General features: G+C 43.3%; 1 protein-coding gene across 3 annotated transcripts; it reads left to right on the top strand.

Moving 5' to 3' along the window:
- The first annotated feature begins 654 nt into the window (after positions 1-654).
- Positions 655-23585, top strand: LOC108920075 (ribosomal protein S6 kinase alpha-6). 3 transcript variants are annotated; one of them, XR_001964974.2, is made up of 22 exons: positions 655-1027; positions 7042-7101; positions 9443-9559; positions 9908-9989; positions 10102-10182; positions 11109-11188; positions 12494-12600; positions 13077-13114; positions 13435-13577; positions 14162-14232; positions 14329-14417; positions 14729-14793; positions 15916-16018; positions 16728-16852; positions 17640-17765; positions 18587-18676; positions 19501-19659; positions 20113-20274; positions 20547-20623; positions 21324-21388; positions 21571-21711; positions 22295-22488. XR_001964974.2 is itself a non-coding variant. In XM_018728564.2 (22 exons), the coding sequence occupies exons 1-22, from the start codon at positions 1004-1006 to the stop codon at positions 22418-22420; spliced, it is 2181 nt and encodes a 726-aa protein (XP_018584080.1). In that variant the 5' UTR covers positions 664-1003; the 3' UTR covers positions 22421-23585. The 3 variants fall into 3 exon arrangements, 2 of the variants coding, with proteins under 2 accessions (XP_018584080.1, XP_018584079.1); XM_018728564.2 differs by having other exon boundaries at positions 664-1027; positions 17643-17765; positions 21324-21441; positions 22295-23585; XM_018728563.2 differs by having other exon boundaries at positions 665-1027; positions 21324-21441; positions 22295-23585.
- The last annotated feature ends 1363 nt before the right edge of the window (positions 23586-24948 follow it).

Genomic DNA, 24948 nt, shown 5'->3' with positions numbered 1-24948 from the left:
TGATTTTAAGACAAAAATGTTATACATTTAAACGATTATACAAGAATAATGACCATCACTATTATAGGGTTCACGTACTTTCAAGCAGAACTGTAAATGTCGGTGTGAGTCAGTCTGTATTTCTGACTTTCTGTTTACGTGTGAGAGCACGAGTGTGTCTGCGTGTTGGTAAGTGTATGAGTTTGTACCTCCAAGTGCCCGAATCTGTGTGTATTTTTTTGAGTGTCAGTCTGTCTGCGAGTGTTTTGTGTCACGCTGTGAAAGACAGTCTCTGTGCTCATCTCATGATCATGCCTTTCCAACTTGTGTTGTCAGCTTCTATGAAAGTGAGGCTGTAACTGTAAAGTCTCTTGTTTTTCTCTCTCACTGACTGTGTGTGTGTGTGTGTGTGTAAGAGAGCGAGAATGTGTCTGTGAGTGTGTTTTCACACTTCACCCCCGGTCTCCTTGTCCACACACCCGCGGCAGGGCAGGCTGCACGAGCCGGCGGTGGGGTAGTACAGTACAGTCGTCAGTACAGTATAATTTTCACTTGGCAGCGGCCATGGCATCTGCGTGTCTCCAGAGCGCTACTTCTGTCTCAGCTCGTCACGCCTTTCATCTCATATGTCGTGGGGATGCGAATGACGGACGGTTCTGTGTGTATGTGAGCGCGCGACGGAGAGAAAGTATGCTGCGCGCGCGCGCGCGCTCGCGTGTGTGTGTGTCTGTGTGTGTGTGTGTCGGAGGGGGGGAATCCTTGAGCCGAATGGCGTCAGCGCCGCGCGTCATCTCCCCGCTCTGCTTCGGCCATATTCATATCCGCGGCTCATCGCGCACAAGCGGGGCACTTCCGATCTGCGTCGGGCTCCCTCTTCACTGCACCGTCCGCCGCCATCGCGGACCCGTTTGACTGGGACACGGAGCCGGGCCACTGAGACTGGGCGCTCGGACTCGGGATGCGTCGTGCCACGCGCCGCTAGCCCCGCGCCGCCGGAAGGTTTTCCTGCTCCTCCTGGCACAAAATGGAGGCGCGCGACGCCGGCGAGGTACGTGCGCGGACATGGGGGCATGCAAGAGCAGACCAGTACGCCGCGCTCCGCTCCGCTCGTCACGTTCGCGTCCTCAGCCGTGTTGTCTGTCGCCGTGCTCGCGCCACGGGGAGAGGAGAGGAAAGGATTTTGGCGGCACTTCTCGCTTTCTGGGGACTTAACGCGCGCTTCGCGTCCCGCCACGCTGCCGCGCCGCCGAGGCCTCGCGCTCCCCAAGTTTATTGAAAACAGACCCGGCATTTCCTCCGGGACGAGTTTTAACTACTCTTACTGTTAAATTGAACGGATAACTGGTCGATCACCCCTTTTCTCCCGGGGGGGTCTTTGCCGCTTTGTTGCCAACATGTTGTTGGGTGCAAAAGAAAAAGAGCTGCCGGTTCCCGTTTTGTCTTAAGTTTTAATTTAAGAGTTAGTGTTGAATGACTCGTGGCGTGGATGATTGATTGGTGCCTTAACTTAAGTTTGCATCCTACACGTTTTCAACACCTGTGACACACTGTGTATTACACCAGGCTTTAGCCTTTGCACCGCTGCGGTACACTTAAACACCAGGCTGTATCATGTATTACACCTGAACAAACAAGGGGAAAGGGGTCATACACAGCACGTATGACTTATTTCTTCAGATATGACGACGTGCATTATACCTCTGCTACACCTAATTATTTAAAAGATGCAGTAAACGTACTTGTGCCATACACTACAGTGATTTCAGTCTAATCTGAAATAATAATGTATGTGAACAATACAGCTGTTAATGTTTTTAATTTCGAATGTGTATATTTCAGGTTTTCCAGTGTTCTTTTACGTTTTAATAATGTCAGAGTTGCAGGGTAACTGCGGTTCATCCAGGGACTGACCGGACAGACCTGGAGTCTCCGGCTACTGCTCCCGTCTCAGTGTTAGAGCCCGGTATCATCCGCAAGGCATGTACTCTCCAGCAAAAATGTCTTAAAACTCCGGCAGTGCCGCATTTTTCCATGCCTCGTTGTGCATCGTTTCGGGTTGGTGCAGAAAAATGCCTGAAATGAGTACTGGGAGAAGTGAAGACGCTTCAGTTCTCATTCCGCAGCTCTCTTCTACGTCGAAGTCACGCAGTTAATCCGGAGCAGGTTCGTCGCTCCCCCGATGTGGTTTCCTCCAGGCGGTGGGAAAAATACACAGGAGGAAGTGGCTCGGCCGGTCGGCTGGCCTCAGGTTTACGTTGAAGTTCGGCCAAGAGTTTTGTTACTTAAACATACCAGGCTGCAAGGTGGCGGCCTCCAAGGGCTCAGTGTTCCTGCAGCGATTAAGGCTCACGTGAGCCCTTAGGGTGATGGACGACTCCTTCTCTAGGTCATCGTATGATTTGTGTAGACTCCACCCTGCGATGGAGGCACGGTCAGTACGCCGTAATGCTCCTCGGCCATCGGGGGAGTTGGTCCGGCTACCGTGACCCTGCTCATTTTCTCCCTTTGAACCGAAGCAGGTATCATTTATCCTACTAGAGGTGCGTGTTTGCAGTACAGCTCAACTGATACCTGACCGCTGAGGTGCAGTCGGCCGTCAGAGAACGTAAGCAAACAGAACAGTTTGGTTGTCCTCGAAGCTGACATTCATCGATCTGTTTCCCAACTCCTGCGTTTGCTTCGCTTGAACTCGCAGCGCGCATCCACGTGAAAGAGGATTCCGAGGACGTTTTTGTCACGTTCTTGATGTCGCCTTTTCGATTTGAAAGGAAAACTCTGAAAATTTTGGCTTAGAAGAGCCAGCCTTAGGAATACTTGTGCGTGTTTAGATATTGTCGCTTAACCTTCCCATTCGATGATTTGTCTAGAGAATCTTGTGGTGGTTATTTTATAAAAATCTAGACGCTTTGGGCCGTAAGTTGAGAATAACATTTTGCGCCGTTTAGGTTGTTTCTACAGTTTTGATCAAGTCCTGCAGCAAAAAGTACTGAATTGTTAGAAGTCCATGCACATCTACATTTGCATGTCTGGAGATGGCAAGCACAGTACTCTATTTTGCAGTATTTTAATGTTTTTTTTTTTTTTTTTTTTTTTTAAATTAATTTTCACAAGCTCTGACTGTGGTTAAGAGGAATTGTATTTTTCCAGAGGAAGATGTATTTGCTTTCCTCCAAGGTTTTTGGTGCAGCAGTTCCTTTCTCACGTACCCCCCTCCCAACAAAACCGCTCTTCCTCTTCTGAACTCCCAATATATGGTATGAGTCATCGCCTCTGAAAATTGGGCGGAATCCGTTTGAATTGATCTGCGGTGTAACGTTGCACACGGGCAAAAATGGGAGTGCTGCAGGAGGCAGAAAAGCAGTCTCCCGTGCCTTCTGCTGAAATGTAGAATTCTGCTTTAAAAAAAGATGAACAAACACAATGTTGCTTACTGCTGGACTGTAGCAGCCTTGGTGCGTCTGTTTTCATTTAATTTTGATTTAATTGCATTTGAACACTTTGTTATGCTTCTGCTGCCACAGGTCTTCAGTGTCTATAGGGGATTAGGTTTGAGACTATTAAAGTCAAATGATCAGTTCTAAGAAGATTTCTCTTGTCAGCATTTAAGACTGTTTTACACTGGCGAGTTTCTGCTTTCACTACATTTACATTTAAAGTTAAGGTGATTTTTATGGAAAGTTCCTTTGGTCATTTTGGATCCACTGAGCGTTTTAGAATGATAGTCACCATTTCCTGATACACTGGTAAATTTCTGCAAAACACTCATGTTTTGTTGTACTTGCTAAAACCTCCATGCAACTTGCAATTTCTTGATAATCGCCTGCCTTTTAATACCAAATTACTTGGCAGGCCCACCAGTTGTCTTAAGCCAGGGTCTGTTTCCTGTCAGTTAAAAGCTCTTCAGGGTTGTGGTTGTGCTCTTTTTTTTTAAATGTTTTCTCAGGAAAACATCTGCATCCCCAGAGGTTTTTCGCAGCTTGGGGACAGCAGGTAGTGTAATGGTTAAAGTTGCTCTTTGCAGCTAAAAGAACCAGATTTTAATCACAGGATAAGCGCTATAAATGGGTAAATAAATGTAGAATAGGTCCATTGTCCACTTGTGATAAGGATCCACTTCATGTTTGTATAGAGGCACTGATTAAAGGGACAAGAAAGAATATATGTAAAACCAAATTCAAATGTCACAAGGAGGTATTTATATGATGGTATATGTGTAAGTGCACCTTGATGGCCCCATGTGGTGGTGTTCAGTACTGTTTAGCCGTTCAATTGAAAGATTTTTTTACCCTGGTATCCCATACACTGGGCATTCTTTTACCAGAGTTTTTAATTATGCTTGATTGTGCTGTTATCCTTACACGATTGAAACAAAGTTAAACCAAATACATTGTTCAAGTAATGGTACAAATTCAGTATAACACAAAGATTTTACAGCAATTATATACTTATTTGTTGCAAGACAGAAATCTATTTTGTATAGGACAGATTAATCCAAATGGGGATCAATACTAATTTACTCAGTTTTGTTTAAACAAAAAAATACAATGCATTTTGCTGGAACAAGTGTACCTCAGTTTTCTAAGACTAAAAGCAAGTAAATTCATCAGCATGATTTGTAATATTGCAACTTGTAATACAGTAGTACAGTTTTTATGATCTTGAACTGGTTGATCATTGCTAATGTTTTTTTAATTATTTGGAAGTATTAGCTATGCTCTTAATACCCCTTATATACTCTGCTTTGTGAAATTTAATTAATGCAAGTTATTTTCAGTTTATTGGTATTGGTGAATCCATGTACTGTTCTTACATTGCTATTATCGTATTTACTGTGTCGCCATTGGGTGCTATAGTACATTCCTTAAGCTATAACATGGTCGGCGCTGGAACTTTTAACTTAAAGTGACCACTTCAAGACCTAGCAAGGACCCTGCTTCTGTTCTACTTGGGAGCAGAATGCTCCCAGTTAACAGCATGGTTCTTCCGATTTATGATATTGTTAGTCATTCAGGCAGTCTGAATATGAAGCCTGGTTGATGCAAAATTCTGGTATCCATGGAGAGTTGGATGAGGGATGTGTCATGTGTACGGTTCTGTGGTCTGATGTTGATTGGATGCCAGCTGTTTGGTTTGCTTTCGTGACAGCCCACCTGCAGTCAGCTCCTATAGATATGTCGTTTTGAACCTTCTAATAATTTCTGCTTGGAGTAGGCAGTGTCATAAGTGCAGTCTTCTGTAGGCCAGTAAATGTGAGTGTCCTCAAAGGGGGAATAAGCAAAGGGGTTCACCTTCTTAGCAGGCGGAGACACGTCATTTAGGGTTGCTGTTGCTAACTATGGTTACCTGTCAGGATTTCAGTCTTACAAAACAAAACGAGTGCCAACTTTAACCGTTCTGTGACATAATCAACTCCCGGCCCAAAACAATAGTAGGATGGAGAAAAGAAGTGCACATTTTTGGTGGTACAGGGCCGATAAACTGACAAAGTAAAGTAGGAACTTGGAGGTGCACGTGGGTGTTGTGTCTGAGTCGTACTTCAGCATGTAGGGGTGTGCATCCGTTGTCACGACAGATTATCAACCCCTCCCCCGCCCCTGGCCTTAATCTTTTCCATCTGCACGTTCTTGCGCAACCGAGTGGGTGTTTGTGCGATGCACGAGAGAGTATGCAGATCAGGTCCCTGCACCCAGCGCTGAAGCAGGCCGCGAGAAGAGGCGCCGCGTGTGCGGTGGCGCTCGGCTGAGGCCAAACACACGCTTTCACTCCCCCACACGCTCCAGGAGGTACTGCCGGGTGGACTTTTTAGGCTTTTTTCCTTTATTTTCTGCCCTACCCGGTGAGAGGAGGAGGTGGCTGTGGAATAGCTCCCTGTGGGCCCAGGGGGAGGTTTGATGTAAGCCACCCCTCATCTCTCCGTCTTCCCACTGAGGCTAGAGGGGGCTGCTGATGTCAGAGCATCGCACCTCGTCCGCCTACACACACACGCGCGCGCGCGCACACACATTGTATTCATGCTCAGGTATTGGTCGAACTTGTCTTGAGCAAGGTGTTGTATTAACCAGCTGCTGAATTTTAGATGAGCAGGATGCTGTTGCATGTCTGTCCATACTCTTCCCTTCTCTACCACTCTGCCTGAACTCCATCTAAACTGGTTTCCTAATCAGAACACTGATTTATTCATTTATTCACTCATTACTGATAATCCTAATAGCTGTGATGCACCCGAGCACCTGCTGTGCCACCCCCAACCACAACATGTTGCCCAAAAAAGCCCAAATTTAACTGCAGAGAAAGGCAATGGCAGCAGGGAAGATGCTAATAGGTTTTCATCTTTCCCTCTGCAAACCAGCTATAGCATATTTCACCTTGAACCTGTGCATAAAAGCTTCTCTCAGCATGTTGGCCAGTATCCACGTATAGTCTGTCCTTGTGGAACAAGCAGAGGTGAGCAATGGTAGATCTGTTTCTCTGCAGCTGTGAGTTTGGGTACCTTCTGAGACGTCACCCTTGTTGGGAAGACCTACATGTGAGTGTTTTAACAGAACTCCATAATGCATCCTTGTCCAGCATTTACAAAGACTTTTCAGTCATAACAGTTGTATCCCGTCAGAGGTAACATGTTTCACATCCCAGCTTGAAAGTAGATAAGGGTCCTTATAATGGAATCCCTCAGTCAGTGGTTTCAGATGATGTGCTTCTTGAGGGACGGGTGTGCTGTTTGGTTAGTGACTAATGGACTTTAGTATCTTGCAGGACATGGGGTCAGAGCCCTGGAACAAAGTGTTCTTACAAGTGTAAATATATCACAGCATTTTAGAAGGCTCTCAAATTGGACAAACTGGGAAAATAATGAAATAGTAGCTGAAATAGTAATAGAACTAGTCAGCCATGTGCAAGGAGACATGTGCCAGATTTATGACAGGTTTTTATTTTATTGCTACATGTATGGTTGGATGAAAACTTGGTCACTGTGCGCCAGGCCTCTGTGGTCACTTATTAGTTTTTCTCACCCTGTACTGTGACCACATAGTCTTTTGACATTGACCTTCTTTCTCCTTTCAGGTGAATGGGCACCAGATTATAGATGACCCAATGGAGGATGGAGAGACCCTCTCGCACTGTGTGAGTTGAGGACCCTGCATTCATTTTTATTATCCATTCTTTATGCTAAACAGTCTTCATGTATGGTCACGTAGTCTTCCGTCAAGTGCGGACTGCTCTGGGGCTGATTTTAAAATCCTTTTCCTCCTGACAAAAATGCATGGAACACTGCCTCGCCAAGCACATAGAATTTTTATTGGATAGGTAACATTTACATTACATTAACATTTATTCGTTTAGCAGATGGTTTTCTCCAGAGAACAATATAAAAAGTACATCACATCAACAGAAGGAAGGATTTGGATGTAGACACTTAAATCATGAGTACAGTCAATTTGTTGCATACCACCATATGAACCAGTATACATTACACAAGTAACTGCGTAAAAGGTTTTCTGTTAACGTAATTATTAAACAGATGAGTTTAAAGAGCACTTACAAGATCAGAGAGAAGTGAGTCCAAAAGAGATGTTTTGAGACTCTTCTTAAATGTGGATATTCAGCAGTTCTGAGTGAGAGCTGGAGGTCATTCCACCACATAAGAGCCAGAACCAAAAACCTCCGTGCTTTTGAATTTAGACTTTTGTCCATGGGATCACCAAGCAGGCAGATGTGTAGGAGCACAGCAGTCTTGTTGGGATACAGCAAGTAATCAGGTCTCGTAGATATCGGGGGGCAGATCTATTGATGGTTTGATAAGCCGTCTCCAGAGTCTTGAATTAGATGCAGGCAGCTACAGGAGGCCAATGAAGAGAGACGAGAAGGAGGGATACATGGGAACACTTGGCAGGGGAAATACAACTCATGTACCAGCACTGTGTACGAACTGGAGAAATTTGATGGCAGAGGCTGGAAGGCCTGAGAGGAGAGAGTTGCAGTAGCCCAGGTGGGAAATCACCATGGCCTGGACCAGGAGTTGAGTAGAGTTTTGCAGAGAGATGAGGGCAAATCCTGAAGATGTTGTCCAGAATGTATTTGCAGGATTAGGTTATGGTTTCATAAACTATCATAATTGAATTGGACTTTGTGTAGATGACATTTTTCTTTAGAATAATTTTAAATTAATATCAATTTACATGTATTTCATATTAAATGAAAATAATAAAACACAATTTGTAAATGCTTTAAATTGCAGGATATCTGTATTGTAATCATAAGTTGAGGAGCTAAGATACTGATGTGTTAAGCTGGTGCTGGGCATATCCAGTAAAAATACCTTTTATGTAATTAATAAGGAGTTATAAACCAGTTGCCATAGTGAATGCTTGTTCGTGGTGAATTTCTTATTCCTTGTTAACTATGCTGTTTGTCTTCCTTTTTGTCTGTGATTGACCTTTTACATATTGTGACTTGGTGGTAAAAGTGGAGTTGCAAAGTGTGTGTTTTATATTTGTTTCTGCTGATGCTTTGATTTGAATATAGAACATGTCTTTCCTTTTACATCTGAGTTTTGGTTTCTGAGTGAAATATTGCATGTGTGAGCCACACCACCACTTCATAATCCCCAGGCACCATTATGGAGAAATTGAACAATTTTGTGTACGTTCCGTTGACAACATGGGTTCAACAGAGCGGTTGATTGCATGGCTTCAGGTTTGCCTGTATTCACAAACATTACGGGCTCCGTTATGCATGCGTTCAGAATGTTTTTATTACTGTCTTCATCACAAAGTGTCATTTCAGTCCTTTTTCATGGCCTTCCTGCATTTGTAAATTCAAACTTTGCGGGCAGGGATGGAATTGAGATGTTAAGTGTTTGGAAGCAAATCCAGTCTAGAGCTTATAAACACATGGCCACTGCTCTGCTGGTGTCCCCCACCACACCCTCCCTTTCCTGTGTTTTCTGTGCCGGAGGTGATTAATCATTGGGTCCATTGCATGCTGGGCGACGTGCAGCCGAGTCTTCACACCGCTAAGCTGATTAGCAGCCTTTTGAAGAGCAGGGTTCTTTTGTCGCTAAGTTTCACCCTCCTGCCAGTGACGAGTGTTCGTTGCCTGTTAATAATGCCGGTTCATTTGCCCCCTGCGGACCCCCGGACTCTCCTGTTCCTGCCATCTAGATGAGTTCATCTTTCAAGGTGGCTGCAGGCCGGCATCTATTAAACCTCCCGCCGAGCCCGACTCATTCCTCTCCCTCCCTTGGCGTCTTCGCACCCACCTCCCACAACACTGCTGTCCTGTCCTATGAGCATCCAGTTATGAGCTCATAAAGGCAGTAATCAAAAGAAGGACAAAAAAATCCATCCAAAATATGACACAAGAAAGGGACGGTTTTATTGGAATGAATTCCACCATATCTCCCAAAGAAGTAGAATTCTCGGTGTTGTGAGGGAATTCAGCACCATGTACTGTACCTGTGCAGGATGATGGAGCATACAAGGAGATTCCTATCACCCATCACGTGAAGGAGGGATGCGAGAGGGCTGATCCCTCCCACTTTGAGCTGCTTAAAGTGTTGGGACAGGGCTCTTTTGGAAAGGTGGGTGCCCCCTGAGTCAATATGTCTTTGTGTTCTTCCCTTCGGTCAATTATGAATATTGGGTACTCAACAAAAGCACCTCGTGTTTGTGTAAATTTCCTCCACTTTCCTTCCATTGTCTAAAAACATGTTTCAGATCGACTGATGCCTCTAAATTGTCCGTAGTCTGTCTGTGGGTATATGTGAGTTTGTGAGTGTATAATAGTCTGGCGAGCCATCCAGGCTGTACCCTTCCTCATGTCCTATGCGTCCAGGACAGACAACGGATCACCACAACCCTGCATTGAACAAGCTGTTATTGATAACAAATAAATGAATTATTTTGCTGACATGCAATTCCTTCGTTAGGTATTTCTTGTCCGGAAAATAACTGGACCTGATGCTGGGCAGCTGTATGCAATGAAGGTTTTGAAAAAAGCATCTCTGAAAGGTGAGCTCTCTGTGTGTATATGTGTGCGTGCGCGCGCTTGTGTATGTGTCTCACATTGATGCTTGGATATGTATTTGTGCGTTCGACTGAGGCGACCTTTCTGATGTAACAGTCAGGGATCGTGTTCGAACCAAGATGGAGCGGGACATCCTGGTGGAGGTGAATCACCCCTTCATTGTGAAGCTGCACTACGGTGAGTTTTCGGATCAGAGCCTCGGGCTCGTTGCACCATGTGGCGGTTACAGATGTCGATTCCGTAGAAGGCAGCTTGCAGAAATGCTGCCATGGTTCTATGTGGTCCACGAGGAGTTTTGTTCTTGTCTGGCTGCTCTGCAGTGTTGCTCTTTTTCAGTTTTAATACTTTAATACCCAGATCTCAAAAAAAGTGGTGCGCAAGCCATTACCACGAGAGCTGTAAGTACCAGATCAGATGTCTGATACGCATTTCCTGTCCAATGTGGCCTCCTCTAAAGACGCGTACATCAGGGCTTGATCTTCCTGCTGTCGTACCAGTGTTGTCTGTATGAGGAAAAATTACGATCTCTCTGTGTGACGTAAGCATTTTTCCAAGAGGACCTAGATTCTGAAGATGTTTCACATTTGTCTCCCTTTATGATCAGATTTTTTTTCACATTTTTGGTGCGTTTTCTTGATTACCATGTTTGGTAGTTACTTGATTTACAGCCATTTTCCATGCTGATAAGGTTGTGGTTTTAAGATATGCTCTGCTGGTACCTGCCAAAAAAAATTGCAGTTTTACAAGAACGGTAAAACAATTTAACTCATTCAGTTCAGAAAGAAGGGTAAAACCTGGTGCAGAAGCCAGTGTAGTGGTTAAAATGTTACCTTCCAATCAAAGGGTTCGGGCTCAAAACCCTCTCTTGGTGTAGTACCCATGGTCAAGGTACTTACCCCCAATCTTGTATAAAATACCCAGCTGTATAAACAGGTACATAACTGTAAATGGCTTACAAACCTGGCATTGAAAGTCTCTTTTGAAAGGTGTCAGATGAATAATAATCATAATAGTAAAACCTGAGCCTGGCAGATTCATGAGTAATATATGTGAAGCAGCTCGTTGTAACCAGAGTTTTTCTGAGCACAACACATCTCCTGCAGCCTTTCAGACTGAAGGGAAGCTCTATTTGATTTTGGATTTTCTCAGGGGAGGTGACGTCTTCACACGTTTATCCAAAGAGGTGAGCTCTCCTTTCTTCTTGCCATTTCATTCTTTCTACAGGGACTTTCCATTTGTTTTACCATAATCTTATTCATTTAAAGCCTATTTTACAGTGTGTGTAAACAGTGTAACGTCCTCAGCGGTGAAGGTCAGGAGTTACAATTTCTTATGCTGCTGCTAGGATGCAGACTTCAGTTCATCTCAGATTTTACTGGCTTGATGGTGTTTGGCTCCTCCTGTTGCGAACACACCGAAAATCGGTTTGTTACTTTATTTGTTTGGAAATCCAAAATTAAATTTGTCACTGAGTCACAATCAAGAAGAGCTGCATAACACAGACTCCTCTCTGTTTTTGAACAAGTTAGACTTTGTAAAAACCTCCACTAAAACAATACTAAATCTTTTTTTTTTTTTTTTAACTTGAAGCCACATTAAAAGTTTTTCCAGTCAGTTTTAATAAGTTCAGTCCTCATTCTTTACCAATGCATCTCATAAATATTTGCAACATTTATCATGTTATTAATGACACACACTCCTAAACCCCAGCCGTGAGCTGTAAACTGTGGATGTGATTTGAATGAAGGCGAATTCACACTACTGTTCTGCTTGTCTTCTTTCTGTGACTATGCTACACCCAACTTGTTTATGCTTTGCAATAGAAACAATTTTTAGTAAGTGGATTTGTGATGTAAATGCAGTTTATTTAACTGGAAGGTGCTTGTATCTTTGAAAACTTGCAGCTCAGTTGTTTGTAACACGAGGAGTCAGTGTACAAATCGCACTAAATTCATTGTGTTCTTGAACCTGCGCTTTTGAGGACTGGCATTCTGACCACCAGCACACCATATCTGTCTGAAGATCAGTTTAGTGCTGGTTTTGATGGTGACAGGAATACAGCTGTGTGTGCAGTATCCAGAATGACATTGTTCTGACTGAATTAAACAAACGCCAAAGTAGTCTTTTGAGTTTTTGCATTTCTGAAGGATAAATGACTGAAATGGTGAAAGCAGAAAGACTATTAAGCATGTGTTGTATAATTATCTGAGAATCTGTCTATTCAGCTTATGACAAAGGAACTTAAAAATGTTTATTTGCTGTACTTTGACCAGTAAACAGATATGTTGCTGATTAACATTGTCTCTGTAAACATGTTTTGCATGGATGTGATTTGTTTTCTTGTATTTTTACACTGTCAGACAAACTTTTAATAACCCCATTTTAACCTGTGTGAAAATTAACTTGTGTTTTTATTATGATGTTTGATGTTTGTTTTTTTTTGTGTATGAGCAGAGATCAGAGGGTAAATCTGTCCAGTTCTTATTAGGTTATGTTTACAGAGGAGGATGTGAAATTCTACCTTGCAGAGCTGGCCCTTGCCTTGGACCACCTTCACAACCTAGGCATTGTTTACAGAGACCTGAAGCCTGAAAAGTAATGTATCCCATTCCCTATGAACCCCTTCCCTAACCCCACCCTTCTCCAAATTTTGCAATTTCAAAATCTCAATTTCCATTTGAAAGAGCTTGAGTAGAGAAATCAGTTTTATAACTTGAAGGCAAATATGGATATAAAATCATAACTCGGAAGCCACAGTTTTACCTGCTTCGGTGTGTAGTACTATTAATGCTCTCATTTCTTGGTCGATACTTTCCAGTTTGAACAGTCTTGCCACCTCTCTGAATTTTCTACAGCTAGAACTCTTGGAGTCATTTTACCATGAGTTTTGCTTCCACGTTGAATCCTTTCAAGTGTATAAAGTTATCAGTGACAAAGCTCCTCTCACGGTTTCCTGCTGACTTTGGTCCGAGAGTTTGCAAAACTATTCCGAAGTGTATGCATTTCTATGATGATATGTTCTGGCAATGTGTTTGTGTACCTGTATTGGAGAATTTGATTTTAATTTTCAGCATTTTGCTTGATGAAGCTGGACATATCAAGTTAACAGGTGTGTATTGTTTTATATAGCTGTTTTATTTTCTCAATGTGGGTTTCTGATTGTCATTTCAGAAATTTTTGATGTGATTGTTTAGCTATAAGTTGCTGCATGAATGATTATCTTGCTTATAAAATGGCATCCTGCACAGTTGCTTATTCAGTTTAAGTTGTACCTTCTAATCACAGTACTATTTAGAGATTTTAATTAACCATTACATTTAAGCATAAACTTCTATCTGTATATTGTCAGTCCAGATTGATTTGATTTTTTTTGGGGGGGGGAATGACCTGTCACCTGCCCTTCATTGCCGTCTCATCGTTTCTCTGCAGACTTCGGCCTCAGTAAAGAGGCGGTGGACCAGGATAAGAAAGCCTACTCTTTCTGTGGTACTGTGGAGTACATGGCCCCTGAGGTGGTCAATAGAAGGGGACACACCCAGAGTGCCGACTGGTGGTCTCTCGGAGTTCTAATGGTGAGTCCTATGTACTGCTGTCATACACAGTCTAGTTACAACTATTCAAAGATGAAACTATTTTCCAGATTTATTTTTTTTCTTTCCCAGCATTTTCTGTTTCCAAAAGTTCCTATTAATTGTGGAGCCAATGTAAACTGTATTTACGTGGTCAGCCAATAGATGGCAGTAAACCGTATTAAACGCAGTAAGGAGCACATCCATGCGATGAATCGATCAGTAGTTGGCATTGAATAGGAGTTTGTGTTTGTCCAAATCGCGAAGCTTATCTCAGGTGTATTTTTAATCATTTCAAGCTACTCATTGTAGCTTAAAGTTAATAAAAATATTAAATTTTGCAAAGTACTCACTTTGGAGGAAAGGATTAGCTAAATGAATAAATGTAACAGTTTATTATGGATTTTTTGCGAGATTTTCACACACAAAACTGCTTGCATTGTTTTTATGAATTTTGACTTTTAGTTTCAAATGAAACACGCTATAAGTATATTTTTGATTCCAGTTCTGTTTCTAAGCAGAGGAGCCAGTTTGTTTGCGATTATAAAACATAATTCAAAATAAGGTCTATGTCCTGTCTCCCTCAGTTTGAAATGCTGACCGGTACTTTACCATTTCAAGGCAAAGACAGAAACGAGACCATGAACATGATTCTCAAGTAAGTCGGGGTGGCGGTACCTCAGGACATGCCAGATGGCTGCTTTCTTACACAAGGTATTGCCCTCAATGTTTCCCTCTTTGTTCACCTCTTCAGAGCTAAGTTGGGAATGCCACAGTTTCTGAGTTTGGAAGCACAAAGTCTGTTGAGGATGCTGTTCAAGCGGAACCCAGCAAATCGATTAGGTATGTGACCCCAGAACCCATGTCTTTACGTGAATGGATGGATGGGATTGGTGGAGGAATGAAAACATTTAGTCCTAGAGAGTTTGTTCAGCTTTCTGCCTACTTGACATGATGCTTTATAACAGACAGACAGTGAGAATGGTATGAATGTTAAATTTTAATTCTGTCTTAAAATGGCATGCCAGGCTCAGATTATTGAAGAGAATTCAGAATATGAGCACTATGTCTGTCTCAGAGGTGATGGTCTGGACCAGGAATGTGTGTGAGACATTTGGAGTGATGTCACTGGTCTGTCTTTCTCTGTCTTGCAGGGGCAGGGTCTGATGGGGTGGAAGAGATTAAAAGACACCCCTTCTTTTCCACCATCGACTGGAACGTAAGCAGAGAGTTGAAGTCTTTCTGGTTCTAGAACTAAGCTTTCCTGTATATGCCTGGGCTGATTTTTCTGAGCTTGTCAGGACACCGGGCCGACATGTCTTAATGAGGTTCCCCTGATGTATCCATCCTCCTGCCACTATTGGACTGTAACTTGTGGGAGGGGGGGCAGGTTGCCATGGGCTCCAGAACAACATTAAAAAGCTTCACAGTACCACACTGGGGAGCACACAGGACCGTTAGGGAAGCCCTTGTCTCTCCCACATTAATTAATCATGGATAACCTTAGGACAGCGGGTAGTGTGTTGGTTAAGGACGTACATTTTTTTTGCTTAAGTGTTAGACGTTTTATCCCACTTCCATTTAATTCTGCATGAACTTGAAAATGTTTATATATACATTACAATCCCTGAGATGTTTAAATGGGCCTTAAAAAAAAAAAAAAAAAAAAAGTTGTTTGCCAGTGTGTGGGGGTGCGGTGGCGCGGCGGGTTTGACCGGGTCTCCGGCTTTCCGATGGGTCTGGGGTTTGAGTCCCGCTTGTGGTGCCCTGCAACAGATTGGTGTCATGTCCTCGGTGTGTCCCCTCCCCCTGCAGCCTTACGCCCTGTGTTGCTGGGTTAGGCTCCGGCTCGCTGCGACCCCACTTGGGACAAGCGGTTTCAGACAATGTGTGTGTGTGTTTGCCAGTGTCATTTGCTTTCAAACGTTTTTTTTTTTCTTCATTTTTGTCATAACCTCCTAAATTATCATAGTTATGATAATTTGTCTTAGAGCCTACATTCCTAACCTATGCAATTAGAACCATGAGTGACCAATGGAGTTTTGCCATCAAATGTTGCTTCCAGTACAAATTTAAAAGTAATCTAATCAATACACATCCTTGATGACTGAATTCAGATGTAGCTTTAAGTATTAATTTCCCTCTAGGTTCCTTTCAGTTTCCTAAACGTATGACCACCCAGCTAAATCATTTTAAAAACCCGTTCTTACACTTTCATTCCTGCACTTTTTACAGCAGGACCTGGATAAAACATTGTAAAATGATGGGTTGTATGTTTCGTTGATTTCCGAGTGCACAAGAGCAGAAAGGCACTAGAGCCAGTTCCCATCATGCCTTGCAGAAGCTGTACAGGAGGGAGCTGCAGCCTCCATTCCAGCCTGCAGCAGGGAAACCAGATGACACGTTTTGTTTCGACCCAGAGTTCACTGCAAAAACCCCAAAAGGTCAGGCTATTATATAAGGGTTATATGTAAGACCATTCCTGCATGTGCGTGACAGTTATTTGCTTCTGTAACAAGTTACATTTTTTTTTTAAACATTTTCTGCAGTTGTCTAGTTTTTTAAATCCATTTGCAGCAGGGCAAACAAAGTATGTTTACTCTCTGAACCAACAGACAACAGTAAAAAGCATCTGAACTTAATAGTGGGATTGCCTTAATTCAAGTGACTTCCGCAGTGTCTACAGCTGGTACCTGGCACTTGGCAATTTCGCTGATGACAGACGTTTCCCATTCCTAAGGATGAATCTGTCCCGCAGTCTGCACTGAATGGGAATTTGTGAAGACCACATATTTTTAATAATTTTAAATTAGTTTTAATTTAGCTCGTGGTATTCAAGAAATACTATATTGAGAGAGAGAGAGATCTTTGTTATGCATTTACTGTGTGGGACTCAGCAGTGACTTTGGATTTTCAAACAAATCAAATGCAGACTTCCAGTCCCAATTGTGTTCCTAAATTAAAGATCCGGTTTATTAATCAAACGTGTAATTAGCATATGCTAAGCAAGTGCTTTGCACCTCCTGTAAAAACTAAAGTGATAAAGTAGAACCCTCCTTAATTACCTGCTCTTTTTCCACAGTAGCTGTTGTCTTCTTGCTGTTTGTAACTTTCCTGTTACTGTCCATGAATCCTTTGCATGTGTGACCACAGACTCCCCAGGTGTTCCGCCCAGTGCTAACGCCCACCAGCTCTTCAAAGGCTTCAGCTTCGTTGCGCCGGCTGCTCTGGAGGAGAGTAAAAATCCCCAGCTGGTGAACATTCTCCCCATTGTTCAGGTTGGTCTGTCCTGTCGGTCATCTACCATATCATGTATGGGACCGCAAACAAGGCCTTGCTGGTGCGTGGCTGCCCTGTAGCCACCATATAGCCTCCACACAGCAAACGTGTGACCGTTTCATGGAGAGAAAAAAAAAGAAGAGAGACTGATCCAGGATTAATACAGTTTAAGCTGCTTACAAAAAAGCTGCTTTTTAAAGCTTTTCATGCATAGCCTTTGTGTGCCGATGTATGGAAATGTGTTATTTTAAGAGACTTGCCCTCTGTGTTTCTTACCCTGCTGTGTCTACATCACAGCAACATTGTGATTGTGTGGGTGTAGCTGTGAGGGCACGTGATGGAGAGTGTGCACAGGAAGAGCCCTGTGGCTCAGCTCGTAAGCCTGCCGGTCCCTGGGCCTACCAGGCTGCTCTGTGGGTGCTCTCCTGAGCAACCGAGCACCTGTCCTACGTTCATCAATAGTGTAGCAAGTGGGGTGGGACCAAAAGTGTGAATGATACCACTGGCATCAGTACAGTTGTGTTTGACATATACTGTTGGGTGCTTTATCATCACTGGGTGTGTGGGATGTGTAGGCACTGACTTCCAGTACCAAACCAACCTGATCAGAGCCATCACTCTGTAATCTAACTTCTTGGAATCAGGTCCTGCTCACTGCTGTATTTCTGTGATCAAGGTTCTTAATCTGAATTGCTATACTAAAAATTACCCAATTCACATTGTTAGCTGGATATGGTTCAATGCCATTCAACAGTGATTCTGTGTGTGTGTGTGTGTCATCTCCAGCAGCTGCACAGTGGGTCCACCCAATTCTCTGACATGTACGAACTGAAGGAGGACATTGGCGTGGGCTCATACTCCATCTGCAAGCGTGGCATCCACAGAGTCACCGGGGTGGAGTTTGCTGTCAAGGTCAGAGATCGTAGCACCCGTTAATATACGACAGCTTGCAGCAAGCATATTGTTTTCCATTAACTCCAGAAACCAGTGTCTCAAAAGTGCTGCAATAAGAATTTATCTGTGCAAATAAAGTAGAATATGGAAAACTAATCAAGTTCCTTTGTGAAGTCTATTTACAAAAATGTGTATATGTAGCCGAGCAGCAGAGGGCAGTGCAGTGACAGCTTTCGTTCTCTACCACCTTGGGATGGAGAAAATGTCTCAAAATGGGGATTGAAAAAGTCTGCACACAAGTGGGGACAGCTCGTAGTGTAGTGGTTAGAGCTGTTACCTTTTGGACCCAAAGGTCGCAGATTTGATCCCCACCTCTGGCTGTAGTACCCCTGAACAAAGTACTTACCATAAAATATTGCTTCAGTAAAATTACCCAGTTGTATAAATGGGTAAAAAATTGTAGGTAAACTAACATTGTAAGTTGCTTTGGGGAAAAGCATCAGCTAAATTAATGAATGTGTTGTTTTTTTTCTACCCTGACTCTCAGAACAGTTAGCAACACTTTTTTTTTTTTTTAAAAATTTGTGTCTCTCATTAGAGCTGATGCCAGGTAACTTGATTGCTGTGCATTTTTGCTAATAATCCCGTTCACCAAGTATGACACGTCCCTTCTCCGCTGGTGGAGGAGGGAGACTCCATAATTTAACATCAGGCATTTAAATATTTTATTTATTTTCAGAATACATTTTCCATGTTGCAGCTTGGCAGATTTCTTTACAAGGTGCCTGTTTATATGCTGTTTTTTTTTTTTTTTTTTTTTTTTTTTTTTTTTGCTGTAGATCATCGACAAAAGCAAGAGGGATCCGTCAGAGGAAATTGAGATCCTCATGCGATATGGTCAGCATCCCAACATCATCACTTTAAAAGATGTACGTAAACCTTAGCTCCCTCTGTCTGCATTTGTAAACTTTCTTGGTAAATTGGTACGGTAGTGGTTAGTGCTGTTGCCCTTGGACCCAAATGTCACAGGTTCCAACCTTACCTCTAGCTGTAATATCGTTGAGCAAGATACTTACCCTAAATTGCTCCAGTAAAATTGTCCAGCTGTATAAATGGGTAAATGGTTGTAAATACTTTTAACACTGTAAGGTTCTTTGGAGAAATGCATCAGCTACAGTAAATGAATAAATGTAAATATAAACACATCTTTTCCAATGTTTATGATGTGCCGTACAGGAACCAAATGCTCCTGTCTGTTCCTTGTAGAAGGTTTTATTTTCTTTCTGTTTTCTTGCTGCTCTTAAAAATCACTGGTCTCTAATTAGGCTCTGAAACTGCAAGGAAGTTGTCTTTTTATAACAAAGGAAACATCTTTCTTCCACCACGTTCAGTTCTGTCCCTTTGTTTATCATGAGAGTCCCACAGGCAGGCACAGTGAGGAAATTAAACATTGTATTGTAATGCACTGTGGGAGTGACAATACACACATTTCATGTACCGTTTGTGTCATATGAGCTAATTTTGTCATGTTAGTACTGTCCTTTATCTGACATTTTTCCACAGCCACGTGAAATACTAGATTAGCTTTATAAACATTTACCGATTTGTGCAGCAGGGTATTATTACTGCATTAGTTCAGGGTACGAACCTTGGTCAGGGGCACTACAGCACCAGTGTGATTTGAATCTGGGTCCTTCAGATTGCAAGATGACTGCTCTTACTGCTTCCTGACCACACCGACTCTGTGTGGCAGGTGTACGACGAGGGCCGTTTTGTGTACCTGGTGACAGAACTGATGAAAGGCGGCGAGCTGCTGGACAGGATTCTTCGGCTGAAGTGCTTCTCAGAACGTGAGGCCAGCGCTGTGCTCTACACCATCGCCAAGACCGTGGACTACCTGCACTGCCAAGGGGTATGTCACCACCGGTTAGTCACCAGCAGATGGTAGGCTTCAGTCTCACAACGAGGGGCATTGTTGTAAACCTGAACATGTATATCACATCTGAGTGTGACTGTGTCTTAGTGGTAAAAATATAATATATACACAGTATATATATATATATCTTTTGAGTTGCAAACAGGATTATGAACAGTCTGCTTTGAACAGTAGAATTGTGAACTGAGAAGGCAGTGTAGTTAATGTGTTGCATTGAACTACACAGATCTCCTTTCACAGACACTTGGGACACTGCGGTTTTAAATATTTAATTAATTGCACAATAAACTTTTTTTTTTTTTTTAAACAAGAGTATGAATGTTTCATGGACTGACTCAAAAAGCTGTGGAGAAGGGATGAGAGTGAGTGTTGGAGGTGATGGAAACGCTCGGTGCCCTATTTAGTTCAGCAACCCCTCTGACCCCTCAGGTCGTCCATCGAGACCTGAAGCCCAGCAACATCCTGTACATGGACGACTCGGGGAACCCTGACTCCATCCGCATCTGCGACTTCGGCTTTGCCAAGCAGCTGCGGGGGGGCGGCGGACTGCTGCTCACACCCTGCTACACGGCCAACTTTGTGGCCCCCGAGGTGTGTCACCGCAGCGTCCTGCGAGGGGTGGGAGTGCAACTAGGAGACAGGTGTTAAAGAGGAGGCAGGTGGTTTGTATGCTGGACTGTCGCAGAGCAATTCGGGACACGACAGCGCAGTCAGAATTCTGGCTGCGCACAGTTCAAGCTGCGTCAGATCATTTAGAACCTTAAACCAAATGAGGAGTTGATATGCAAGTGTGTTTCCCACAAAGATGTGTGTGTTCTGCTGTTACTGCCATTTTCATGTCATTCCCTGCATTTGTTTTACAGGTTTTGATGCGGCAGGGATACGATGCAGCTTGTGACATTTGGAGCCTAGGAGTTCTACTTTACACCATGCTGGCAGGGTGAGCATGTAGAACTGGAAACGCACACAGACATACACACCAGTTCAGGCCCCTTAAAACAGAACCGTTTTAACCAGAAAGCCCTTCACACCACTGTAGCTTCATGTCCCCGAGTGCTTCTAACTTAAGAATTCATTGCAGCACTAAATATGACCATAGTCATTGTTATATACATTTTATTGAATCTTTTTCTTTTAATCTGTAAAACAACAATATTGGTTTGTTCTACATGGGTTCATTTCAACACTGTTTTAAGACACCTGTAAATGTAATCTGTATAAAAATGCACTCCGGAATGCCTCTCTGACAGCTGCATGTAAAGCAGCTGCTGCTGTAAAGGGGATTATTGCCTATTTGTCTCTTGATTTGTACTTATGTTTTTTAAACATTGCGTCAATTTTAGTATTGTCTCAGTGAAGACCGCATATTGTCAGTGTATTTTGTAACCTGTATGGTCTCATCAGTTTTCTGTCTCCATGATTACATTGACTGAGATCAATACAGCCCTCTATTTTTATGTTTTAGAAGTTTAATTACATACAAGCAGTGGTGCCATACAGATTTTATCAGCTTCACATGTATTCGATGAGGACATTGAAATTTACACAAGGACTCGCAGCTCCGAAGGGCAGAACTTGATTTGTCCTTTGTTTCTGACCAATCTCCTCCTTCTGACTCCACCTCTTTCTACCTTCTGCAGTTACACACCCTTTGCCAACGGGCCAAACGACACACCCGAGGAGATCCTGCAGCGCATCGGCAGTGGCAAGTTCTGCCTGAGTGGGGGCAACTGGGACACCATGTCTGACACGTCTAAGGTGTCGTCTTCCACTCGCACCCAGGCACAGACAAATGAAAGACGGTTCGCTGTGCAGGAAGGAGGCGTGCATCCTTGCATGTCTTTTGTCACCCTGATGTTAGTCTTCTGCTCCATGTCTCCAATGCAGGACCTGCTGTCCCACATGCTGCACGTGGATCCTCATCAGCGCTACACGGCCGAGCAAGTCCTGAAGCACCCGTGGATTGCCTGTCGTGACCAGCTGCCGCACTTCCAGCTCACGCGGCACGACTCCCCACATCTCGTTAAGGTCGGAGCCAGATCAGGGTGCGGTTAGAGGGTAGGGTTGGTTATTGGGTTGCAGAGGGAATACCAGCACTCGCCAACGGGGATATGGATTGATGGCTAGATAGACTTTTATATATAAAACAGATGGTCATAGATATGCATTTATTCTTTTTGCGGATGTTTTTCTCCAAAGCAGTGTATAACTCGGAGTAAACAAAAGCATACGAATGGGTTTAATGAAGATATTTTTGTCCTGTTGATTTGAATCAAACCCTCTACTAAGCAACAAGTGTAGTCAACAGGCTTGTCACCTCATGTCTGGAGTACACAAGCAAGTAGCACAGTGTTCAGGTTTTTGCCATGCAATCTGAGGATCGCTGGTTCCAATCCCAGCCCTGCTGCAGTACCCTTGATCAAGGTAGTTACCCTGAATTGATCCAGTAGCAGCACTACGCAATACAACTGGGTAAATCATTGTCAAACTGATCTTCAAACCGCATAAGTTACCTTGGAGAAAGGGACCAAAGGAAAAATAAAGTTTAGTAACAGTGTAGGACAGTGGACGCTATGGGACTGACTGATCTGTGTGCTCCTTTGTCCTGCAGGGAGCGATGGCTGCAACATATTCTGCGCTCAACCACAAGGCCAGTCAGCCCGTTCTGGAACCCGTAGCTGCCTCAAGCCTCGCGCAGCGCAGGAACATGAAGAAGCTCACCTCCACCGACATGTAGTGTGGGAGCTGCCTCTGTGGGTGGGCAGATGGGCGGTTCCTTTACTCCTTATTTATTCAGACCCCCCCCCCCCGCCCCCAATTCATGATGTGATCCATCTCATGTTCTCCCTGATGACAAAACCCAAATTGCCCTTCCTGTCTGTTTTTTCAACTTTTGGCCGCCTCTGCCTCAAAAGGGAGAGCGCCCACTTGAGGAGAGTTCAGGGGATGAGCCTGCGTGAAGCTGCAGGAAAATCCTGCTTGCGGTACCTTTGGGAAGACTGTCATTCTTGGTCTGGAGTCCTAGCTCATCTGTTGCATGTCTTAGCGCTGATGCACCAGCTTGTACCCTCCCCCACTCACTGTGACTAGCCTGCTCGTACACTGTGCATTGCGTTCGGTGGACTACAAGGCAACTGGCACGTCAACTCCCCCACCCCCCCAGCTTCTTTGAGAGCTTGTAACTGTAGCCACGCGCCTTCAGTCCTCTCCGATTCTGTCACCTGCGCTGAGGTTGTCGTCACTCATTCAGTCAGGTCATCGGTCATTTTAGTGTCACACTCAGGAGCTCCAAAAACTTCTTAGCTCACTGTGTATCAAAAGTCACATGAAGACCCAAGTAACTTTTTTTTTTTTTTTTTTTCCCCCCCCATTCATTTAATTTCCCCCCCCACTTAATTTGTGGAGGCAGTCACAGCTTTAGCTTTGCTTTTTTTCCGAAATCAGATCTATTTCTGCATTCGCAGCAAGGCTTGACGGAATGCTCTTCAAAGTTGTGATTTTCAGCTTTTTTTTTTTTTTTTTCCCCTTTTGTTTTTTCCTCTTTTTTTTTTTTTTTTTTCCCCCTCCCTCCTGGCTGTTTCCCTGCTTAAGAAATTATTTGGTATTGTGTTCTTGGGCTAGATGTATTGCTGCAGGTCTAAACTTAAGGTTAATGAAGGTGGGCTTTTTTTGCACATGTACATGTGTGTTAGGTACAGTATTACTGAACATTGACTGCCGAGAGAGTTGGCGGGGAAAGGGGCACAGATACTTTTGGAAAGGACCTCTCGGCAGGAAAAAAATACACAAGACTTTAGACATTGAATTTGTATCATACTGTATTTATTTCATTTAATTTTTGAAAATATATTTTTCTTTTCAGGTCTGTATATATTGACATTAAAGATCATTATTGAAGTATAGCTTTGGTGTCTGTCTCTGATTTTAAGGAACGCAATTTGGAATGTAGCATGAGATCTGCAGTATGCATGCATCCTGAAGTATGACTAGGTCTGCTCATGATAGCTGAAATTTCCAGAAAGAATAAAGATCACCCTCTGAATAAAGCATTGTTTATAACTGAATAAATAAAAATAATTCAAGGAGCAAAAAAATGTAGATTTATGATGCTTTTGTTTAACTGATGCCTTTGTCCAATGTGATTTAGGTAATCAGTTTTACAGTGATTTTACCTATTCAAACTATTTTAATAAATGGTAAAGTATAGTGTGGCCTGAAAGGTACTATAGCAGAAGGTGATATTCCAGCTGTGGACCTGGTATTTTGAGGGTTTCTGGTTCCAGTACTGTAAGTCATTTAGGGTACAGGAATTAATCAATAATGAGCTATGTCCAGATAGTGCTGTCAAGATTTGGGCTCATCTCTCTGCCACCGCTAGGGGGCGCTATTTATGCTGCAATACAGCGTCGAACCTCCGGCTTTTCCGTGCTCTGCAGTTTAGTTCCCCCTCTACGAGTGTCGCTCATTTAGAGGGGAACAGGTGCATTCTGGGAAGGAGCATCTAGGTGATCTATAATGCGGGGGTTTAAGGTCATACTGTTCATTGCTGTGTCTTTACTGTGTTCTAGGTATTTCTAAGCCCTGTGTGTGATTACACTGAAAATACTGTACACATCATAGCACAGTCTAAGAAATGATGACCCCTGATATTACTGTAAATGTGGTATTTTATTAAAACACACTGGATGATTTTCATTGTTCATGCTGCGTAGGAAATTGAGGGTGGCAGTGGGGCAGCAGGGGGCGTAGTGGTTACATCCAAGGTTAGATCCAGCTCCTACTGTAGTATTTGAGCAAGGCCCTCATCCCGAGTTGATACAGTAAGGGTTACCGCGCTGTATAAATGGTAAATCATTGTAAAGCGGCTTAGTACCATGTTCAAGTCGCTTGAAGGATACTTCAGCAGAAGATTTAAATTTACATTTATTTTACATTTATTTAGCAGATGTTTGCAACTTCCACTGAACTCTATGTAGTGTTATCAGCCCACACACCTTATTCACCAAGGTGACTTACACTGCTAGATACACTGTTTACACTGGGTCACTCATCCATACAATACATCATGGATGGATGATGGGATTTGAACCTGGGTCCCTCAAGTCCAAGGATGGTAGCTCTGCCCACTATGGCACCTGCTTCCCTGCTTTAAGAAATAGTTTCAGCTCATTCAGAGAGGCTTGTCATATTAGAACTATTTACAGGTGGTGCCCGATTTCCGATGGTTGAACTTACAATTTTTTCGATTCTATGATGGTGAGTTGG

This window comes from Scleropages formosus, chromosome 14 (assembly GCF_900964775.1).
Source record: "Scleropages formosus chromosome 14, fSclFor1.1, whole genome shotgun sequence".
Taxonomy (NCBI): Eukaryota; Metazoa; Chordata; class Actinopteri; order Osteoglossiformes; family Osteoglossidae; genus Scleropages; species Scleropages formosus.
This window is presented reverse-complemented; position numbering and strand designations above follow the sequence as displayed.

Coding starts and splice junctions, on each gene's coding strand:
- LOC108920075 (XM_018728563.2), top strand. CDS start 1,004: ATGGAGGCGCGCGACGCCGGCGAG. Junction 7,102..9,442: donor GAGAGACCCTCTCGCACTGT/GTGAGTTGAGGA, acceptor GTACCTGTGCAG/GATGATGGAGCATACAAGGA. Junction 10,183..11,108: donor CATTGTGAAGCTGCACTACG/GTGAGTTTTCGG, acceptor CATCTCCTGCAG/CCTTTCAGACTGAAGGGAAG.